A 20,222-nucleotide genomic window follows, 5' to 3' on the forward strand; every position below is an offset into this window, starting at 1 on the left:
ATAAATCCCAGGGAAGGGGTTTGGCCCAGTTTGGATCACGTCCCCTTGGGCTGTGATCAGAGGGGCAGGGTACGATTGTCCACTCTGGGCCATGAGCCCATCCCTGTGGGCAGGGCGGGGCAGGGGGGTTGTCTGCTCCCAGAAGGGAGAAGAGTGCTAGGCAGAAAATGATTATAGCCACCATGGCGACCATAGTCCTGGCAGTCAGGCAAATATACGTGGAATGGAAAGCAAGGCGGGAGCTGTTTTCATTGTGCTTAAGAGCCCAGGGTTCAGAGGTACAAAGGCCTGGGTTTGAGTCCTGGTACCACTACTCCCCAGCTGCACAAACCTTGAGGAGTTTCTTAACATTTCTCTGCCTGGTGCTATTCATCCCGTCAAGGAAAATACCCAGATAAGTAAGGAGACCGATTTACACAGGCTATTGCAGTAGGGACAGCACCCCAGTTCTGAAGGTCAGGATCTCTGCAGGGTGGTTTGGGCTTAGACTTCTGCAGAGCAGAGTAGCCAGGTATGGGTGGGAGGTTTTACAGTTAGAATTGGTTTGCAGTCAGGGAAGCCTCAGTCAGTTGGTGGGAAAGGAAATGTTTATCTCTGTGTCCAGCTAATTTCAGGGGGACAAACAGTTCTAATCTCAGCTAATCACTCATGAGAATGGGGACTTAGAGGGTCTATTCCAGCAATGTCAGTAGGTTCAGGCAAAAGGAGAAAGAACTGTGTTTGGCCTTGTCACAGGTAAATTTGTGAGGCTTATAGGGAGTCATGGGAAAAAGTGGCAGGGAGCCTTATCTAAGTCATCTGAGGAAGGGTAACTCTTTGCAGAAAGCCATTACCCCAAAACCAAAAGGGTTGAGAGAATTTTTTTTTCTTTTCACAGAAAGTCAGAATTAAATTTTATTTCACAAGAATAGAAACTGTGAAAAAGATTTACCTGTTCCCACACGACAGCAAAACTTTTCAATGGAATAAGATATCTTACATAAATAACATGTTGGTTTGTATAACTGAATATAGCTGTTTATATTCATCAAAGTAAAAGACAATGCATTTGTAAATGATTGTTTAAAAATTTTGAATCCAAACATAAACATATGGCTTAATTATTAACATTCTATATAGTACCCTGCCAAATTATTTCCATTATCAATTAGCACCCATTTATATAGATGCAATCCCATCATTGTTTTGATCTGTTGAAATACTGCCCCAAAATTAACAATTCAAAAATACCAAGCATACACTTCAATTAAATATTAAACCATTTGGTAATTATACCATATGTGTCAAGTTCTGACTAAACTTTATTACTCAGAAATTTGTTTTCAAATAATTTTTACCAGTAGTCTGAAAATACTGACTTTATAAAATCAAAAGATTGCTATTTTTATGTTTGCACAAAAACTAATTAAAGAATCATTTGACTAAAGTCAAAATTTCAAAGAAATTCATTGGCAGATAAAAATAAAGCAAAATTTTCTGATGAATTCTAATTTTCCACAGTAGTTGGTATCAAAAATGTACAAAATAAGTAAAATTAAAATCTTTGCTACAAGGAGAATCATCTTAGACCAAATCACCTTAGAAATTACAATTTTTAAAACCATTTTAAATATTTCAGAACATACTAAAGTATGATCTAAGTATTCTGCCAGTTGATTACAGAACATTGAAATCCTGGAACTATTCCTATACATCTAAATTTGGACTAAAATACAATTGAAGAAGTTAAGTAGTGCAGAAGTTTTAAGTGATGTTTGGTTGCATTATAAGTAAGTACATCAGAAATACTATATGTCTGGTTGATTCAAAATGTCAAATTATAGCATTTATTAACACCAGATGTCTATGGCAGGGAAGCAATATTTGGTCTCCTATGCAGGATAATAAAGGAAGAACACGTGTCTTAAGAGTATTAAATGGAAATGATAGGAAAAAAAGTCTGGTCCCCCAAATAAAAGGGCCATTAATTGAGGAGAACAATATTACTCTTTCATTAACACTTAAAAGTATTACCCCTATTATTAGGAATAATATAATGCCATCTCATATTTTATTACAAATTATTATGTATGTATGAATACATATATAAAAATATGGCCACTGTATAGTGACTAGGTAATTTTGGAATAACTCCACAGTCTAAGTCACAGTGCACTTAAATCATTTATATCTTAATTGCTCATTTATACCTCAACAAATTTTCATTAAACATACTAATAATTTCCAAATGATGTAATAAATATTCTGGTTGCAGTATTTTATTATTTTTCTGAATTACATTTGGGAAAAAGAAGCCAGCTGCTTCATGGATTTTACAACTAGTACTACTCTGGGATCACATTATACAAATACAGGAATAGAAACTTAAAAGAACATACATTTCCCATGAGGAGACATTATTTAGTTTGTGTCACTGGTATGTATTTGGAAAACATTCTAACACAGCAAAGAAGAAGTCACAGGATTGGGCACATTTAAAAGTTTCTACTCTACTACACTGATGCTAGTGTACTTCTACCCAAGGCCTCTGAGTGATGTCAATCAACTAATGGTAGGACTTTATCAATGAATTGCTTGATAGCCATCATTTCCTGGTGACATGAACTGTGCATCAAGCCCCATAGGTTTTGAAGGTTACATTGGCTGCATTTGCCAATGTTTTAACTTTTCAGCAGTAAGAGAACCAAACATTAGGGGAGCTAAAGGGTGGCAATCTCCATGGCACTGGCGGCTAGACATATCTTTATTAGTGCCACTGATGGGACCTGTGGAAACCAATCCCAGAGTGGAAGCCAGCAACTGAGTGCCACGACACCTGCCAGTTTCCGCTGTGTGGTAAGAGCAGTATACAAAGATAAACCTCCTCCCTGGGAAAATCCTCCCAAAATAATCCTGTTGGAAAGAATTCCATTCTTTACCTCTTGGTCTATCAAAGATTTGAGGTTTTCTGCTGCTCGCTTGATTCCAAGTTCATATTCCTGGGAATTGGGTGAAAGCCCAGTAATATATCAAACCAATAAGGCATACTCATATCCCTATTTAATGTAACAGGCATAACCGGTGCATGCGGGCAGATACATATGATATGTGAACTTCTGATTCCTGCAAAGGCTCTGTGCATCCATGCCCTGTGTCTCCCAATCTGGGAAGAAAAATAACCGCCGCGGTAGCCTTGCGGGCGGCGGGCACGATGGCGGGCAGCGGGACTGACATGTTACTGCGGCACATGCACCGCTCGGCGGCCGCGGTCGGAAGCGGAAGGGAGAAGGAGCCAGTGCCCGTCGCGGTCCCGGACCAGCGGGCGACAAGCGGGAGGCCCGGCCGGCCCCCATAGGCGCGCGCTCAGGCGCGTGCACGCCAACGCGGCGCCACCGGCTTGGGAAAATTTTGAAAAATAAAAGTTTGGGGATATTTCTAAATCAATCACTGTTTTCTGGGAACACAGGCCTCAGGTAAAGTTCATCACAGTCAATCTGTGAAATGCTGAAAACATTATCCATCTCATGGATGTGGTGTGAGGATTAAATAAGTAATTTAGGTAATTTAGCGCAATGCCTGGCACACATAGGATTGCCATATTTAGCAAAAAAAAAAAAAAAATTAGAAGACAGTATAATGTTCTGTATGCACAGAAAATGTGCAATAAAATAATGCAATATCTGGGACATACTTATATATAAATTTAAAAATCAATTTTTTTTTTCTGACAGCCCTCGGCACACAGGAAGTTAACAAGAAATGTTAACTGACGTTATTATGGCCAGGAAGATTTGTTTTCAAGACATATTACTAAACAAGCACCAGGGTGAATGGAGTAGCCATGGGGAATTAATGGTGGGCAGGATGTCTCTTTCTGCTAAATACAGACTTTCTTTGAAGACCACCCAAAAGGGAACAAACAAAGGCTATTTACTCAAGAGCTTGCGGAGTGAGCCACCATCACTTGTATTTAGCAGAGATTGCAAGGCAGTGGAAAAGCTTTATATTGAGGGAAAAAAAAAGGAAGGCTTCAGGTATCTCCTGATTGGAGACGATGAGAATGGTGAGGCTGGAGGCAGATAACCAAAAAAGGGGCATCCTATGTGATTAGTTAGGGGGACATATTTGGCTTTCTCCAGTTGGTCATAATTTGGAAGTGGGGGCAAAAATTAGGGAATCTGGCAGTCAATGATTAAGTCCCAGCTATTCTGGGTCAACTGTTAAAGGGATTGTGGTTTGACTTTCTGGGACATTTGCTGTAGATAACAGCCAGCTTCCTGGACTGATTCTTGCAGGTAGTGGGCCAGACTTTCCTGGTCATTGTCCATTCGTCCGTTCAGTTTCTGAAAAGACAATCTCAGCAGTCAAAAAAGCACCCACAGGGACAGGAGCTGGGAAAATGGTGGCTGTGCCAGCTTGGATGTATTACGTCCCCCCAAACTCCATGTTCTTTGATGCAATCTTCTGGGGGCAGACATATTAGTGTTGAATAGGTTGGAACCTATTGGTTCAGTGTTCACATCTCCATGGAAACACATCAATCAACTGTGGGTGAGACCTTTCATTGGATTATTTCCATGTAGGTGTTGCCCCACCCATTCAGGGTGAGTCTGTATTGGATCAGTGGAGTACTTTAAAAAGAGCCACACAGGCCCAGACTGAGTTACAGCCAAGAGGGACACTTTGAAGAATGCACAGGAGCTGAGAGAGGCGCTGGAACACAATCTGGGATCAGCAGATGCCAGCCACGTGACTTCCCAGCTAACGCCATTGGCCTTCCTTTGGTGAAGGTATACTTGTTGATGCCATAGCTTGGACACTTTATGGCCATAAGACCAAAATTCGTTCCTTTGTAACCAAATAAACCCCCTTTATAAAAAGCCAATCCATTTCTGGTATTTTGCATAAAGGGCAGCATTAGCAAACCAGAACAGTGGCCAGCCTGGAGGAGTCTATCTACCTAGCACATCTTAGGGCTTCTTCAAAGGCAAGCTCACATACTTTCTCCATGCCCTCTTCCCTGCCTCTGGCCTAGGAAGAAAGCAGGTAGAAATGCAAAGACTCTCACCACCGGGCCTCGGTGCCCGCAGGGGGAGGGATTTTCTCCATCTCTGGCAGCTGGTTCAGTGTTGGTGAACTGCAGTTCAAAAGCAGCACCCGCAAAGAGAGGGAGGATTTGTGCTCCTGTTTTATTTTTAAAAACCCAAATTGCATATAGAAAAAAGAAATGTTTCTCTAGAATCCCTGGAAACTGCAGCGGTGGGGTGGAACCCTCCTGCCTGGTTCTAAGTTGGCTCCGAGATCCACGGCCCAGTGTCCCTCCTGTAAAATGGGAACAAAAATGCATATCTCTTTTTCCACCACCACCACCACCACACTGTAATGTAATCTTCTCATTTCCTGTTTGTTTTCCCTATTAGGCAATGACCTCTTTGACGTTAGGGGCTGAGCCTGCTCCGGCTTATCCCTAGAGCTGGGCCCAGCGTCTGGCACATTTATCTGTGGAATGAATGAATGGGAAGTCGTGCAGAGGTGCACAGGAGTCGGCGGATATACAGCGTGTGACCGCAGCGATCCACCGGGCCGTCAGCTTTCCCTTTCATCACCAAGAAGCTTCGCGTGCCCAGCCCGGGAGGCTCCCGTCTTCGCTCCCAGGATGCTCCACGTCGGCCGTGCCCCGCGTGATTGGCTGCGCCGCCCCACGTGACGGTGGGCTGGCGGCGGCGGTTGCCCGGGTGACGGCTGCAGAGGCGGTGACCCGGCCGACTGAGCGCGGGTGTCCGCTGCAGGGCAGCAGGTAAGCGCGTCCCCCGCCGCCCCGACGGCACCCCCACAGGCTCGCCTCTCCCGGGTTCCCGCAGGTACCCCTTGCAGTGCCGCCCTAGCCACCCCCCTGAACCCGCCGGCTCGGTGCGGAGAGGAGCCACGATGGGCCCCGGAGGCCGAGGCTCTGCTGGCCCCTCTCCCCGGAGGGAATCCCCGACGAGCCGGCTCTGGGGACCTTGCCTGATGCCCCCATCTGTCGCCTGTGGCACGGAGCTTTTATTCCGCATGGGCGGGAGGCGGCCGCTAGGATTTTCCCGTCCCGGGGACAGGCACAGCCGCTTCCCGCGAGTAGTACCTGATCTTGGCTGTAGAAGGCCAGACTTGTGGGGGGGTCCCCCAAGTCATCCAGCTCGTAGTGGCTGTGCCAGCGGGTGGCCTGGGGGCCTTTAGACTTCGTGGTAATCTCCATGAATTGGCCCTCCTTCCCAGCCACTCCATATAAATTAAGCCCAGACTTTACTAATCTAAGCAAAAATACTATGTTTTCTGTGCAAACTAGTCCCAAGACAAATCCCATCCCATCCCTTTCCCTTTATCCAACCCTCTTGTGGACCCTAAATCTCTGATATAAAGGTTCAAAAGCTGCCACTGCAATCCCTAGGTGTGACTAAAGAAGTTTCGCCCAGTTTCTGCATAGAATAGAGTAGTGGTTCTCAAACATGAGTGTGCATAAAAGTCATCTGAGGAGAGTGTTTAAAATGCAGATTTCTGGGTGTCATGCCTGCCACGGGGTTTAGTAAGAAGGTGGTGTCAGGAATTTGCATTTTCACAAGCATCCCAGATGATGCGGATTAAGGTGGTGGCAAACCTTGAGGTTAGCACTTGTGTGGTAGCAAAGCTCTGGCTACATTTAAATTCCTGCTGTGTCACTTACTAGCTGTGGCTATTGGGAGAGTGACAACTTCCTTCAACCCCAATTGCCTCATCTGTAAAAGGAGAATATAAATTATATATACCTCTCAGGTTTCTTGTGAAGATTAAATGTGAAGCATTTTGCACATTGTCTGGCATACAATAAATCCTCAATAAATGATAGCTATTATGATATTAAGGTTTGGAGAATATACTATAATTTGTAAGGATGTCAGAGTAATAGGATACCCAACTGTAGCTCACATTCACTGACAAATGATAATGGTAGAATCTTATTCAAATGGTGGTGATGGAGGACTTCTCTGAGGAAGTGACATTTGTTAAGCATGGAGGTTAGCCAGGTGAAGAAAGAGAGGGAAAGAGTGTTCCAGGCAGGGAGAATAATAATATGCAAAGGCCCCAAAGTGGGAAGGAGCTCAAGTTCTCAATAGCAGCAAAGTTTTCCTTGCCCCTGGGTCTTCAAAAATGTGTTCCTTTGCTTGAGCTTCATTTATTCTTCAAATGTCTGAGTGTGTGTGCTAGGACTCCCCAGAGAAGCAGAACAGACAAGATATGCATATATAGAGTTTACATATACATATATGTAAATATAAATAATATAAAATATATGTATCTGTGTAAAGAACTTTAAATAACATTTACATATGTGTATAAATATTAAGAGGTTTATTATAGGAATTAGCTCACATGACCATGGGAATTGGCAAGTCCAAATTCCGGAGGACAGGCTGAAGTTCCAAACTCCAATGAAGGTGAGGGTGGATTCCCAAGGAGAAGCTGGTTGGCTGAAGTAGAGGCAGGAATTCTTTCTGACTTTGAAATCCTCATTTTTGCTTTAAGACCGCCAACAGATTGGATGAAATCCTCATTTTTGCTTTAAGACCGCCAACAGATTGGATGAGAAGTCCCTCATTGCTGAGGGCAATCTCCTTTGTTGATGTAGATGCAGTCAGCCATAGATGCAGTCATTTGACTATGGATGCTAATCCATCAACTAAATATACCCTCACAGTAACACTCATGCTTGTCTGACCCAACAAGTGAGTGCCACTACCTAGCCAAGTTGACACATGAAATTAACCATCACAGCACCTGTCTTGCCTACCAGACACTCGGCTAGGTTCTGGGGCTACAAAATTTAAATACAGCTCCCTGCCTTCTTAATAGGGTAATAAGTCTAAAAGTTGAAGTAGGTGTTGGTTACAGAGGTGCCCCAGAAGAGGGAGTATTGCCTGGATGGGAAAGGAAGGGGAGGGGTTCGTGGAAGGCTTTCTGAAGGAGGTCAAGACTGGAGTAGGTTTGAATGGTGAGAGTTTGCCCAGGAGGTGGGGCGAGCACATCAAACAAAGGGCTTAGAATCATATATTGTTGTCTGGGGGAATGGCAGGTGGTTCGCTGCTGGCCAGGTCCAACATGGGGAAGTGGTAGAAGGGAGCAGGGAGAGGGACAGGGAGAGGTGGCTTGTCCAGAGAAGGGCTGGAGAGGTGGGTGACCTCACCTTGTGTATCTAGCAGGTCTGGAGGTGGGCAAGGCAGTTGCTGCTTCCGGACCCACCCCCAACTCCTTTGAAGCCCATGCCAGCCGAGCACGCCACTGGCTACCCCATCTCAGTGCGCTCACCTCAAGGGCACACCTGTTTCCTGGGAAGACTCTGACGTCAGCACCTGCTTACCGTCTCTCTACTTCTTAATTTTTGGACATTTCAACATCCTGACTGCTCCAATTTCTTTGTCCTTTTTACTTCTAGGCACCTTTTTTTCCTTCCATCCTCTTCATTTACCTGCTCCCATAAACTTTTTATTACTGCATCACCTGCAGTATCTTGCTTTAAGCATCCCACTCTCTGACCAGTCTCCTGTCTTTCAGGCTCACTTTAACAAGCCTCCTTAGACAGATCGTTGACCCCATCACTTGACCCCACTGCCTTGCATCCCTGTGCCTCACCCCCCATCCTTTAACTACCTTAGCTTTAATGTCCCATCACTGTTATACTTATTTTCTCTTCCCCTGTCTTGTGGAAAACCCTCAACCCTGGTTAAGCTAACTTTTTATCAACCCAGGGAGCTGAAAGTGACTGGAGAAAACTACAAATCTGTGAGACAGGTTCCATGTAGATCCCAATGCATGGATCTCAAGTGACCCTACAATACTAGAAACTTCCTGCTTTCCCCTCTCTCAAACTGTCAACATGCTCCTTCCTCTCAGCTGATGATCTTGTCTCCCCTCATTTTACTTCACTTCCTGAAATCTGTCCATCTCTTTGCTTAGGTCCCATATCCTCTGCTATCCCTCCGTGTCTGTCCCCCGCTCCCTGTTTAAAGCTGGCCCCTGCACTGGGATACTGGGTGCAACCTGATCGTGGCTTCCTTAACCGTCTCCTCTCCCTCCTGCCTCAATGATGTTTCCTTCTCTCTGGGTCATTCCCACCAACAAACCTGCTGCTTATGATGTCTTCCTTAAAAAACCCTCACCTGTCTTTCCAACCACTGCCCTGTCTTTCTTCTCCTTTCTGTAACATATCTCCCCTTCTCTGCTTTCTTGCTTCTCTTTCTCTCTTTAACCCTTTCCAGTCAAGCACCTGTCCTCACTGTGCTTGTCACCATTGCCATCAGACTCTATTTTGCAAATCCAGTGATTAGTTCTTCTGTGCAGATGTCTAGCCCCACGGTTGGATGTGAAACACCTTCGCTCAATTCCTGGGATCCCAGTCTCCTGGTTGTCTCCCACCTCACTACCTTGCTTGATCTCTTTTGCTGGCTCCTGTCCCTGACCTCTCAGTCCTCAAGGGCTCCAGGGATCGGCCTGCTCGCTTCTCCCTCTGCACTTCCCTGGTAGGATACTCAGCTGTTTCAATGCCATCCGTATGCCAATGACTTCCACATGTTGATCTCCAGGTCCTGTTTTTCCCCAAGCTCCAGACTCATATAGCCACCTCCCTTTCCAGCCTCTCTGCTTGAGTGTCTAGGTGGCATCTCAGAGTTATGGCCAAAACAGAACTCTTTTTTTTTTTAAATGCAATTTTTTTGCAGTGTAGTCACACACCATATAATCCATCAAAGTGTACAATCAGTGGCTCACGGTATGATTACATAGTTGTGCTTTCATCACCATAATCAATTTTAGAACATTTTCATTACTCCAAAATATAGAAAAAGTAAATTAAAAAGAACACCCAAAACATCACATACCCCTTATACCCCCCTATTATTTATACATATATTTTGCCTTTATTTTATTACTCATCTGCCAATACACTGGATAAAGGGGGTGTCAGTCACAAGATGAAACAGAACTCTTGAGTTTACCTCTAAAACTTTCCTCCCCAAGTTTTCCCCATTCCAGTAAATGGCGTACAGTTCGCCCAGCTGCTCAGATCCTCATGTCATCCTTGGCTTCTTGCCCTCAAGTCCCACCTCCAAGCCGTCGGCAGGCTGGGTCATCTCACCTTTAAGATACATCCAGAATCAGGGCCCTCCCCACGGCTTCCATTGTTCGTCCAAATTGCCCTCTTTGCCAGCAGGGACTTGCAGGCGCCGCCTGCCTGGCCTCCACGCTTCTATTCTTGCTGCCTTCCAGCCCGTCCTCCCACAGCAGACAGAGTGCTTGTGAAAGCGTGTTGTCAGCTTGTGGCCGGCCCCTGCCCAGTACCCTCTCGGAGCTCCCCACCACTCAGAACAGCGTCCACTTCCCTTACCTGCTGCGCAAGGCCTCCTCGACCTGGCCCCTCGCTGCCTTCGGGGGTCTGCCTCGCTCCCCCCTCTAGTCACACCCAACACCCCGACACCATAAAGCTCTTCTGGCCGGAGACCTCTGCACTTGCAAGTCCCTCTTCTCCCAACTAAGTGCTCCTGTCCTGGCATCTTTGCTCAAATGTCCCTTTCCCACTGTGGCGGTCTGCGACCATCCACAGCCATCTCCTCTGCGCTCTGCCCCTGCCTTGCTTTGTTTTCTCCATGGCTGAAATTGCTTCCTTTCATTCAGTGAGGATTTTTGAGCAAGCACCACACTGCCCTGGGCATAGGTCTAGGCCCTGGGGATGCTGAGGGGACCAGTACCCTTCTTGTGACCTCTACTTTGTGGGTGGGAATGACAGACAGTGAGCAAATACAGTGATGAGAGGATGTGAGTCAGCTAGTGGTTAGTGCTGTCTAGAAAATAAAAGCAGAATGAGGGGTGGGGGACCATGGGGCTGCTCTGTTGGGAGGTGCTCAGGGCGGCTCTCGAGGAGGCCCCTGTAAGCGGAGACCTGGGTTAGATGCGCAGATCTGGAGAAGGACCCTGAGGCAGAGGGAACAGGACTTGCCGCTGTGGGCTCAGCCCCTTGGGGTCTGCAGGGCTCGGTGTGGCTCAAATGCACAGAACGGGGAAGCAGGGGATGCCTTTGAGAACTGGGCCTAAGGAGGCCGACCCTCAGCCGGAGGGTGAGGGAACTGTGGCTGGGCCTGCGCAGGAGGGGAGGGTTGCTTGTTAACTGGATAGAAATTGGTTTAGAGTGGAGAGAGGAGCCGCCGGTCATGCTGCCGTATCTGGGGAGAGGTGGGGAGCCCCAGGACAGTGGTGGTGAGACAGAAGGAGAATGAATAGGGGGAAATGACCAAATCTAATCTTCCTGACTTGCATTCAGAGAATTCTAATCAAATCACTGTGATGGGCAGAAAAATGGGAGGTTGTGCCTTGTTAGAACTGGAAGGGTTGGGACCAGCTCTCCATTTTACTAACCAGATGGAAGAAGGCTCCGAGTTACAGTGGTTTGCCCCAGATCCAGTGCTACTGGGCGCTTTCAGTTGTGGAGCCCGGGCCTGTGCATTTCCCTGGGGTGTAGCCCACTCTCGGGTTGGACCCTGGGGATGGGCCATGTCAGGAAGAGTAGAGAGAGTTACTTTTTTTCTAGCCACTATATTTCCCATTGCTGCTGTGACACTACAAACTGCCTTGAAACCACACAGATTTATCTTACAGTGCTAGAGCTTAGAAGTCCGGGATCAGCCTTACTGGGCTAAAATCAAGATGTCGGCAGAACTGCACTCGTTTCTGGAGGCTCCAGGGGAGGACCCATTCTTTACCTTTTCTGGCTTCTCAGGGGCCGCCCATCTTCCTTGGCTCATAGCCCCTTCTTCCGTTTTCAGAACTAGCAGTGGCCGGCCAAGCCTTTGTCACAATGCATCACCATGACAATTCTTTGCCTACTTCCTTCTTTTGGGTATAAGGAGCTTTGTGATTGCCTTGGGCCCACCTGGATAATCCAGCGTACTCTCCCCATTCTAAGGTCAGCTGGCCAGCCACCGTAATTCTGTCTGCCACCGTCATTCCCCCGGCCTTGGGACCTAAGATGGTCCCAGGTCCTGGGGATTAGGTCGGGACCTCTTTAGGGCCAGTATTCTGCCAACCACAGCCGCCTTGTGATTTCAGAGATGATGGAAATGAAGACTGTGTCTGAATTTTTGCCTTATAGAGATATTTGCCGTGAGAATTACCAGTAACGCTCCAATATGGGGGATATTCTGGCTCATGAATCTGAGTTACTTGGACTGGTGAAAGAGGTAGGTATGCTATACAAAAGAGGTCACAAAAAAAGATCTTGAAAATGTGAAAAGCTTGTACTTTAAAAGGCAGTGAATTCTATAGAGCCTGGTAATGTTCTGTTTTTTCAGTGTAGTTATTTATCTATTTTCCATTATATGATTTTCCATGTAGTTACATTTTGTTTTCATGACGAAACTGGAATCTTGAAACCACTTTTTAAAATTGTTTTAAAGAAAATTGTATAAGTAATATATACTATGGTAGAAAAACTCAAATACTATAGAAGTGTGAAAAGAATTTCCCCACTCCACTCCTGCAGTAACCGCTGTTAGTGGTTTAGTGCATATCCTTCCAGAATTTTTCTGTGAATGTTCAAAATATATTCACATGTAAGTAGTTTGTTTTACATAATGGGATGACACCATACACATTGTTTCATAGCCTGCTTTTGATCTTTCAACAATAATATAGTGTGAACATCCTCCCGTGGTATGTTTTGTTCTCTTTGATGCTGCAGAGTATTTTGTTGAGTGGGCGTATCATAATTTGACTCATTTCCTATTAATGAACAGTTAGGTTTTCTGCACTGAAAGCTTCTGAAGAGCAGAAACCACACCTTATGCTTTTAGCCTGGACCTGGCACATAGTTGGTGCTAAAGAAACGGTCACTGCTGTTTTGCTGTCGGATTAAACTGTCCATTAGACATTGGGCATTGAGAGACATGGCCCTGGAGCAGGAGGAGGCCCCCCCCCCTGGAAACACCACTTTGGGATTTGTTGGCAGGATGGTGAATAAGTGCTTAAAGCCAGCACAGCCGAGGGTTGTGGACAGGCCTGGGGACGTAGCCACGGTCAGAGGACGTGGAAACGCACACACTGAGAAGGAGGACGGGCGGGTGGGGTGGGGAGGTGCGTGAACAGCAGCAGCGGAGCGCATGTTAGAGTTCATTGCCCTGGACGCAGGGAAAGGAGCGTTCCGGCAGGGCAGGGGGCCTGGTGCTGTGCTTGGCAGCGGCCACCTTGTCATGAATTATCTTCGCCTGGCCTTAGGAACAGACAGGTTTCTAATGCCTCTGCCTCAGGTAACAAATTCCCGGAGACCTACGCCACCCAAAGCCGCCAGACCTTCTGTCGATCACTTTTGCCTTTCTCAGACTGCTGCCCATGTCATTTATTTTCTGTTAATATTTAGAATGAATCATGCAGCTCACATTTTCCTTTTGAGAACAGATTTGTTTTCTGGAAAGAAACATTTTCTATGACACTGACTTTCTAGGCTTTTAAAGTGTTCCTCTAAGCTGGATCCTAAATCCCTCTGTGTCCCCTAAAGATGACGGTTTCCTAAGCCCATTATAAATGGATAATAATATTGAGCTGATATAATTACATTACATTAAAGGTAGTTACTTTGTTGTTCAAAACAGAAGAATATATATATTTATGTTCTTTCCATAGTATTTAGATTTTGCTGAGTTTGAAGACACCTTGAAAATATTTTCAAAGGAATGCAAAATCAAAGGAAAACCATTGTCTAAAACATCAGGTGGATCTTTAAGAGACTCTAAATCAAAAATAATCCAGGTAACAGTTTGCTTATTATTATTATTTTTTATCTCTGTAGTTAATCAGGCTGTTCCCAACTTTTAAAACTGCTTCCATCAGAGACTGTTGGAATCCCTTTTACTTGGTCAGAATTACTTTTAGTCTGCTGAAGTCTTTATGGGCAAATTAGGAATGTCGTCTTTAAATTTCTACATCCAACCTAGGAATTGTGTGGTGATATACGATCTCTCAGACGTATTTATTAGGAAGAAGACAAAAGGGAACCCGTACAATGCTCGGGAACCTAGACAAATGTGACCTCTGCCTGAGGAGTTTTAGGTTATGGATTCTAGGTACTGAGGACACAGGTAAACAACACAAGACAAAGTCTCTGCCCCTGTGGCACTGGCATTCTATTTGGGGAGGCCAGAAGGGACAGGGAGCAAGAGAAAAATTAACAAGGCAGCCTCTTGTCAAAGGAAAACCTGGAGCAGCTCTGCAACCACCAGTGGGCTGTAAAGCATACAGAGGTTGTATGGTCTTAAGGTCTCAGCGTGATAAAGAGCTTAAACTTTCTTTTTTCAGCCATGATTTGGTGCCTAACTCCCACTTTAAACATTCCAGGTAAGTGACTGGATTGCCTTGAATATTTCCCCTGATGATAGAACATTGCTGTTCCCTAGACAGCGTATTTCATCTCTCAATGATTTTATTGTTTTAATAAATTTAATTTATTTTAATATATCTATTTCCAAAAAGAATTTGAGGTGGGTTTGCAAGTGCCACCGAGGCGCTGGAGGGCAGGTGGCAGCCACTGCCCACCTGCTCTGGGTCCCTGACCAGTGGCTCAGTGGCTGGTGGGAGACTCCGGTGAGCGGGGCACCGCTGAGCCCATGGCGTTCACGGTGGTGCTGTGCCCCTGCTCAGTTCTTCCCTGGGCCTCAGGTGCCTGATGCTGAGCTGCCCACCTTGGATGCAGGCTTCTTGGCGGATGCTGCCAGCCAGCCCTACCTGGCACCTTCTGACCATGGAGCAAAAGTTTCAGAATCTAAAACAAGAGTCGAGTCATTTTTACAGGCGGACACAGAGGTTGTTTTCATAAAGTCAAGCTTGTTCTTTGGAAAATCAGCCCCACTCCCTAGTACTCATAGCACCCAGCTTATCGGTTCCTTCTGGGTAAAGGACTCACCAAGTTGGAGTAAAAGGTGAGCATCTCTTAAATAAACTCGGAAACTACCGTTTGGGAGGAGTACAGCATATCCTCAATACCTGACCAGCAGAACAGTGAGAGTCTTTTGTGAAGTTCACGCCAGACATACGACAAGGACAAGCTGTGTGTCTTGAAGCTTTTCTCCATATCTGGTACCTCAGCAGCTGCTGTACACTTTTGCAACTAGTTTGGCATCACACTTCAGCTCCAGCTGCACGAGAGCATTTCCTTCAGGTCCGTTTTTATTTAACGTGAAAAACTTTGAAGATTTCAGATTGCCTCAAGCTTATCTTTGTTTTCTGCTCATCCAAAAAACAGCTGTTCCCCACTGTGATAAGTACCCCCACTCCTTCTACCCCCCTCCCCACCAAAAAAAATCCAGAGCAGCTGTTTAGCAAGATGTGCTATCAGTGGTGCTCAAGAAATAGAGAGTTTCCCTAAGTTCTGTAAGAAGGGAGGGTGTGTGTGTGGATGTGTGGGTTATTTGTGTTGTGCAGATTGTTTTGAGCTTGTTGACTCTGGCTGTGGTCATGGTTTGCAGGAGATGACTAATATTTTGTATCCATAGAAGTTGTAACAGTGGATTATTTATGTGTGAGTTTTATTTTAAATGCAGGGACCATTTCCGGGGATACAAAACGAATTGTAAGTTAGGATGGATGAGAGATGTGGTTATAATGATATAGCAAAGGTTGTGTTCTACGTGGTACAGCTGGAAACCATCTCTGCCCGTGGACTCAGACTCGCACAGCTCCGTGCTGGGTGTGGTGCCACTCCTGTGCTCCCCCTCCATCTCCAGCTTATGCTTCCCTGTCACTGTACCTGGTGGGACCACCTGAGCGTGTTGGGGTCGGCAATAGCGTCCTGCAGTGCCTTCTCAGCCGGAAATACTTCTAGCAACAGGGCAAGTGTCAACGCCCATCTCCTAGGCCTGAATTGACTTAAATGCTGGCTTGGAGCATGCAGGGCTTCTGGCTGAGAACAAGAAGTTTGGAATTGGAACCAACCCAGAAAGGCTAAGTCATAGCTGACCTGATAGAAAACCAGGAAGGGCGGAGACCCCCAATTTCTGAAATTCTCCTGGTGTCCTTATGACATAAATGTATGAGCAGCTAGTGAGGCACTCCTGGGTGAGGTTGATTCCAGGGAGGCATGGCTGAGCTCTTGGTCCTGGCCTGGTTTTCGTTGTTGTTGTTGTTTTTAATTTTGTGGCCTGTTTTTTATAAGTTGCATTCTGAGGGTCAGCAGGTTCCAAGAGTGACTTGAGTGTACTTTTGTGCATGTGAGTTCTCTGGCCTTGAGTCTTCAGCCTGTGCCTGGTTCCTTCCAGCTCAATGACCTTAAAGACTTCATCTGTTCTTTCTAAGCCCAGATTCAATGTCACAAAGGGGTGAGAAACCAGGGTCAGTCTGCAGGAGTCTCAGCCTAAGGAGCTTGCACATCTCTAGGTTCTCTTATTTTTCTTTTCTTTTTTTTAAATGCAATTTTATTGAGATATATTCATGTAACATACAGTCCTCCAAAGTGTACAATCAGTTGTTCATAGTATCACCATATAGTTGTGCATTCGTCACCACAATCTTTCAAAATTTTCATTACTCCAAAAAATAAAATAAAAATTAAAATAAAAAAGAACATCAAAAACATTCCATTCCCCTCATCCCCTCATTGTTCATTTACTTATTTACTTTTTTTTAACTCTCATTGTTTTTTTTTAACTTTATCTAGAAATTTAAAAACAATAAAAAATTTCATACAAAACCAAAACAAAAGAATAAGAAAAAACAACCTAAAATAACTACATTGCTTCTAACGTGTTCCTGCTACCCCAAGAAAATAAACAAACTATAACCAAACAAAGGAATAAGAGAAACAATTAACCTAAAATAACTACATTGCTGCCAACTTGTTCCTACCATACCCCTCAGAAATTAACAAACAATAGTCATTCCTGAGCATTCTCGTAACTTTAAGTTTACCCTCCATAACTTACCTGTTATTAGATTATCATTCCCCCTTCGCTATTTGCTGCCTATCACTAGGTCCCCTATATTCTACAATATAAACCATTTATTTTACATTTTTCACAGAGTTCACATTAGTGGTAACATACAATATCTGTCTTTTTGTGTCTGGCTTATTTCGCTCAGCATTATGTCTTCAAGGTTCATCCATGTTGTCATATGTTTCACGACATCGTTCCTTCTTACTGCCGCGTAGTATTCCATCGCTTGTATATACCATGTTTTGTTTATCTACTCATCTGTTGAAGGACATTTGGGTTGTTTTCATCTCTTGGCAATTGTAAATAATGCTGCTATGAACATTGGCATGCAGATATCCGTTTGTGTCACTGCTTCCAGGTCTTCCAGATATATACTGTGAAGTGAAATTGCTGGATTGAAGGGTATCTCTATATCTAGTTTTCTGAGGAACCGCCAGACTGTCTTCCAGAGTGGCTGTACCATTACACAGTCCCACTAACAATGAATAAGAGTTCCAATTTCTCCACATCCTCTCTAGCAATTGTAGTTTCCTGTTTGTTTAATGGCAGCCAATCTAATTGATGTGAGATGATATCTCATTGTGGTTTTAATTTGCAGCTCCCTATTAGCTAGTGAACCTGAACATTTTTTCATGTGTTTTTTGGCCATTTGTATTTCCTCTTCAGAGAACTGACTTTTCTTATCTTTTGCCCATTTTATAATTGGGCTGTCTGTACTATTGTCATTGAGTTGTAGGATTTCTTTATATATGCAAGGTATCAGTCTTTTGTCAGTTACATGGTTTCCAAATATTTTTTTCCCATTGAGTTGGCTGCCTCTTCACCTTTTTGACAAATTCCTTTGAGGTACAGAAGCTTTTAAGTTTGAGGAGTTTCTGTTTATCTATTTTTTTCTGTTGTTGCTTGTGCTTTGGGTGTAAGGTCTAAGAAGTGACCTCCTTAAACAAGGTTTTTAAGATGTTTCCCTACATTATCTTCTAGGAGTTTTATGGTACTGTCTCTTATATTGAGGTCTTTAATCCACTTCGACTTATTTTTTCTGTAGGTTGCGAGGTAGGGGACCTCTTTCATTCTTTTGGATATGGGCATCCAGCTTTCCCAGCCCCATTTGTTGAATAGACTGTTATGTCCTGCCTGGCTCAGTGGTTTTGGAGACTTTATCAAAGATCAGTCAACCGTAGATCTGGGGGTCTATCTCTGAATTCTCAATTCGATTCCATTGATCAATATGCCTATCTTTGTGCCAGTACCATGCTGTTTTGACAACTGTGGGTTTATAATAATCTTCAAAGGCAGGGAGTGTAAGTCCTCCTGCTTTGTTTTTCTTTTTCAGAATGTTTTTAGCAATTTGAGGCATCTTTCCCTTAAAAAAATAAATTTGATATCTAGCTTTTCCAAGTCTTCAAAGTGGGTTGTTGGAATTTTGACTGGAATTGCATTGAATCTGTAGATGAGTTTGGGTAGAAATGACATCTTAACAACATTTAGCCTTCCTATCCATGAACATGGAATATTTTTCGATCTCTTTAGGTCCCCTTCTATTTCTTTTAGTAAAGTTAGGTAGTTTTCTGTGTATAGGTCTTTTATATCCTTCGTTAAGTTTATTCCTATGTACTTGATTTTTTGATGCTATTGAGAATGGAATCTTTTTCTTGAGTGTCTATTCAGTTAGGTCATTTCTGGTATATAGGAACATTACTGACTTATGTGCATTAATCTTGTATCCCTCTACTTTGCTAAATTTGCTTATTAGCTCAAGTAACTTTGTCATCGATTTCTCAGGGTTTTCCAGATATAAGATCATATCACTGGCAAATAATGACAGTTTTACTTCTTCCTTTCCAATTTGGATGCCTTTTATTTCTTTGTCTTGCTGTTTTGCTCTGGCTAGTACTTCTGGCACAATGTTGAATAACAGTGGTGACAGTGGGCATCCTTGTCTCGTAGGATCTCTTGTTTTTCTATCTCCTACCCCTGAAAAGGAAACTTAGTTTTCCTCACATAGAAACTATGGATCTATGGGGTATCTGAGGTCTTGGGTGGATTGGGAGAAATTGGGGTGTTGGGAGAACCGGTATCCCTTCTGACTGGGGTTTGGTCTGATGTATTCTCCGCAGAAGGATCTCGTTGCTGCATTTGACAGTGGAGACCAGAAGACGTTCTTCGATTTGTGGGAGGAGCACATTCCCATTTCAGTCCGAGATGGTGACTCCCTCGCCCGGAAGTTGGAATTCTATCTCCACATCCATTTTGCCATCTATCCTCTGAAGCACTCCGTCGGGAGACCTGTAGGTTCCCCTTGTGATTTGGGTTTGTCTGAATATTGTGTGAAAGAATGTTACCTATTAGGATTTCCAAATAAGCATTGTTTTAATTTTGTGGCCATTTTCTCATATTGCTTACAGGGCATATGCATCTCATGCATTGATGAATGACTTTCTACCTCATTCCCAGCAGTTTATTTTCTAATTTATATGGAGACTTAGTATTATCTCTGTAATGAAAGGGTTGTTGAATACCTCAAGTTTTTGGAAACTCAGCAAAATAAAGTTTATTTATTTGACAACTTAATTGATACATGTGTGTCAAAGAGAACTATTGAGATCACATAGATTGTATATTAGAATACAATTTAAATTTAAACTTAACGGTGGAAAAATGGTATGCCTGTTTGTGGAAAGTCCATTTGAGTGATAAGTTGAATTTGGCTCCTGTAGTGTTTTTCCAAATGTGTAAGGAAAAACAATAAACATTACATTTTTTAAAGTACATCAGTCAGAACGGGGCTTCATGGTGTAGGTAAAATGATATGAGTCAATTAGAAGAATGGGCTTGGCTGTGTGTTAGGCTGGTAAGGCTGCTGTGTCAGGGAAGGGAAGTACCAGATTAGATGTTGAGCAGCTCAGCTTATCCAGCCTTCTCACAGAGGTGCAAGAGAGAAGTGAGACACTTAGAGGTAAATTGACTTGCCAAGATTACACAGGGAATTAGTGGAGCAGAGCTGCCTTAGTGTCTCATAAAGACGAGGAGTAATGACATGGAAACTTCTGTTTCAAAAAACAAAAAAGATACACCTGTTCACTTTTAGGAATGTCTCCCTAGGAAATTATCGGAATGCAGATAAGTATTTATTTCTAATATCTGAAAACTGGAAAGAATGTACATGTCTAATATGGGGAATTAGTTAAATAAATTACAGTAGAACCGTAACATGTGGTTTTGTCCTGTCATTGAAAATGATGTTTATGAAGAATTTTAAGGACA

At 44.0% G+C, this 20,222-nt stretch overlaps 1 protein-coding gene and 1 pseudogene across 5 annotated transcripts in view; one reads left to right on the forward strand and one right to left on the reverse strand.

The window, feature by feature from the left end:
• Positions 1-2,537: 2,537 nt before the first annotated feature.
• LOC119544128 lies at positions 2,538-3,228 on the reverse strand (annotated as a pseudogene).
• Positions 3,229-5,701: 2,473 nt separating this feature from the next.
• The window catches only part of ARMC9 (armadillo repeat containing 9), a 172,145-nt gene continuing 157,624 nt past the window's right edge, over positions 5,702-20,222 (forward strand). For all 5 annotated transcript variants that reach the window (XR_005218790.1, XR_005218791.1, XM_037849509.1 and 2 more), the window contains exons 1-4: positions 5,702-5,776; positions 12,131-12,218; positions 13,657-13,782; positions 19,076-19,246. Coding sequence is in view for 3 of the 5 variants with exons in the window: in XM_037849509.1 (XP_037705437.1) it covers positions 12,168-12,218; positions 13,657-13,782; positions 19,076-19,246 (348 nt within the window). In the remaining 2 variants the exon portion in view is untranslated. The remainder of the gene's footprint in view (positions 5,777-12,130; positions 12,219-13,656; positions 13,783-19,075; positions 19,247-20,222) is intronic.

Source organism: Choloepus didactylus, chromosome 9 (genome assembly GCF_015220235.1).
Source record: "Choloepus didactylus isolate mChoDid1 chromosome 9, mChoDid1.pri, whole genome shotgun sequence".
In the NCBI taxonomy this organism is placed as follows: Eukaryota; Metazoa; Chordata; class Mammalia; order Pilosa; family Megalonychidae; genus Choloepus; species Choloepus didactylus.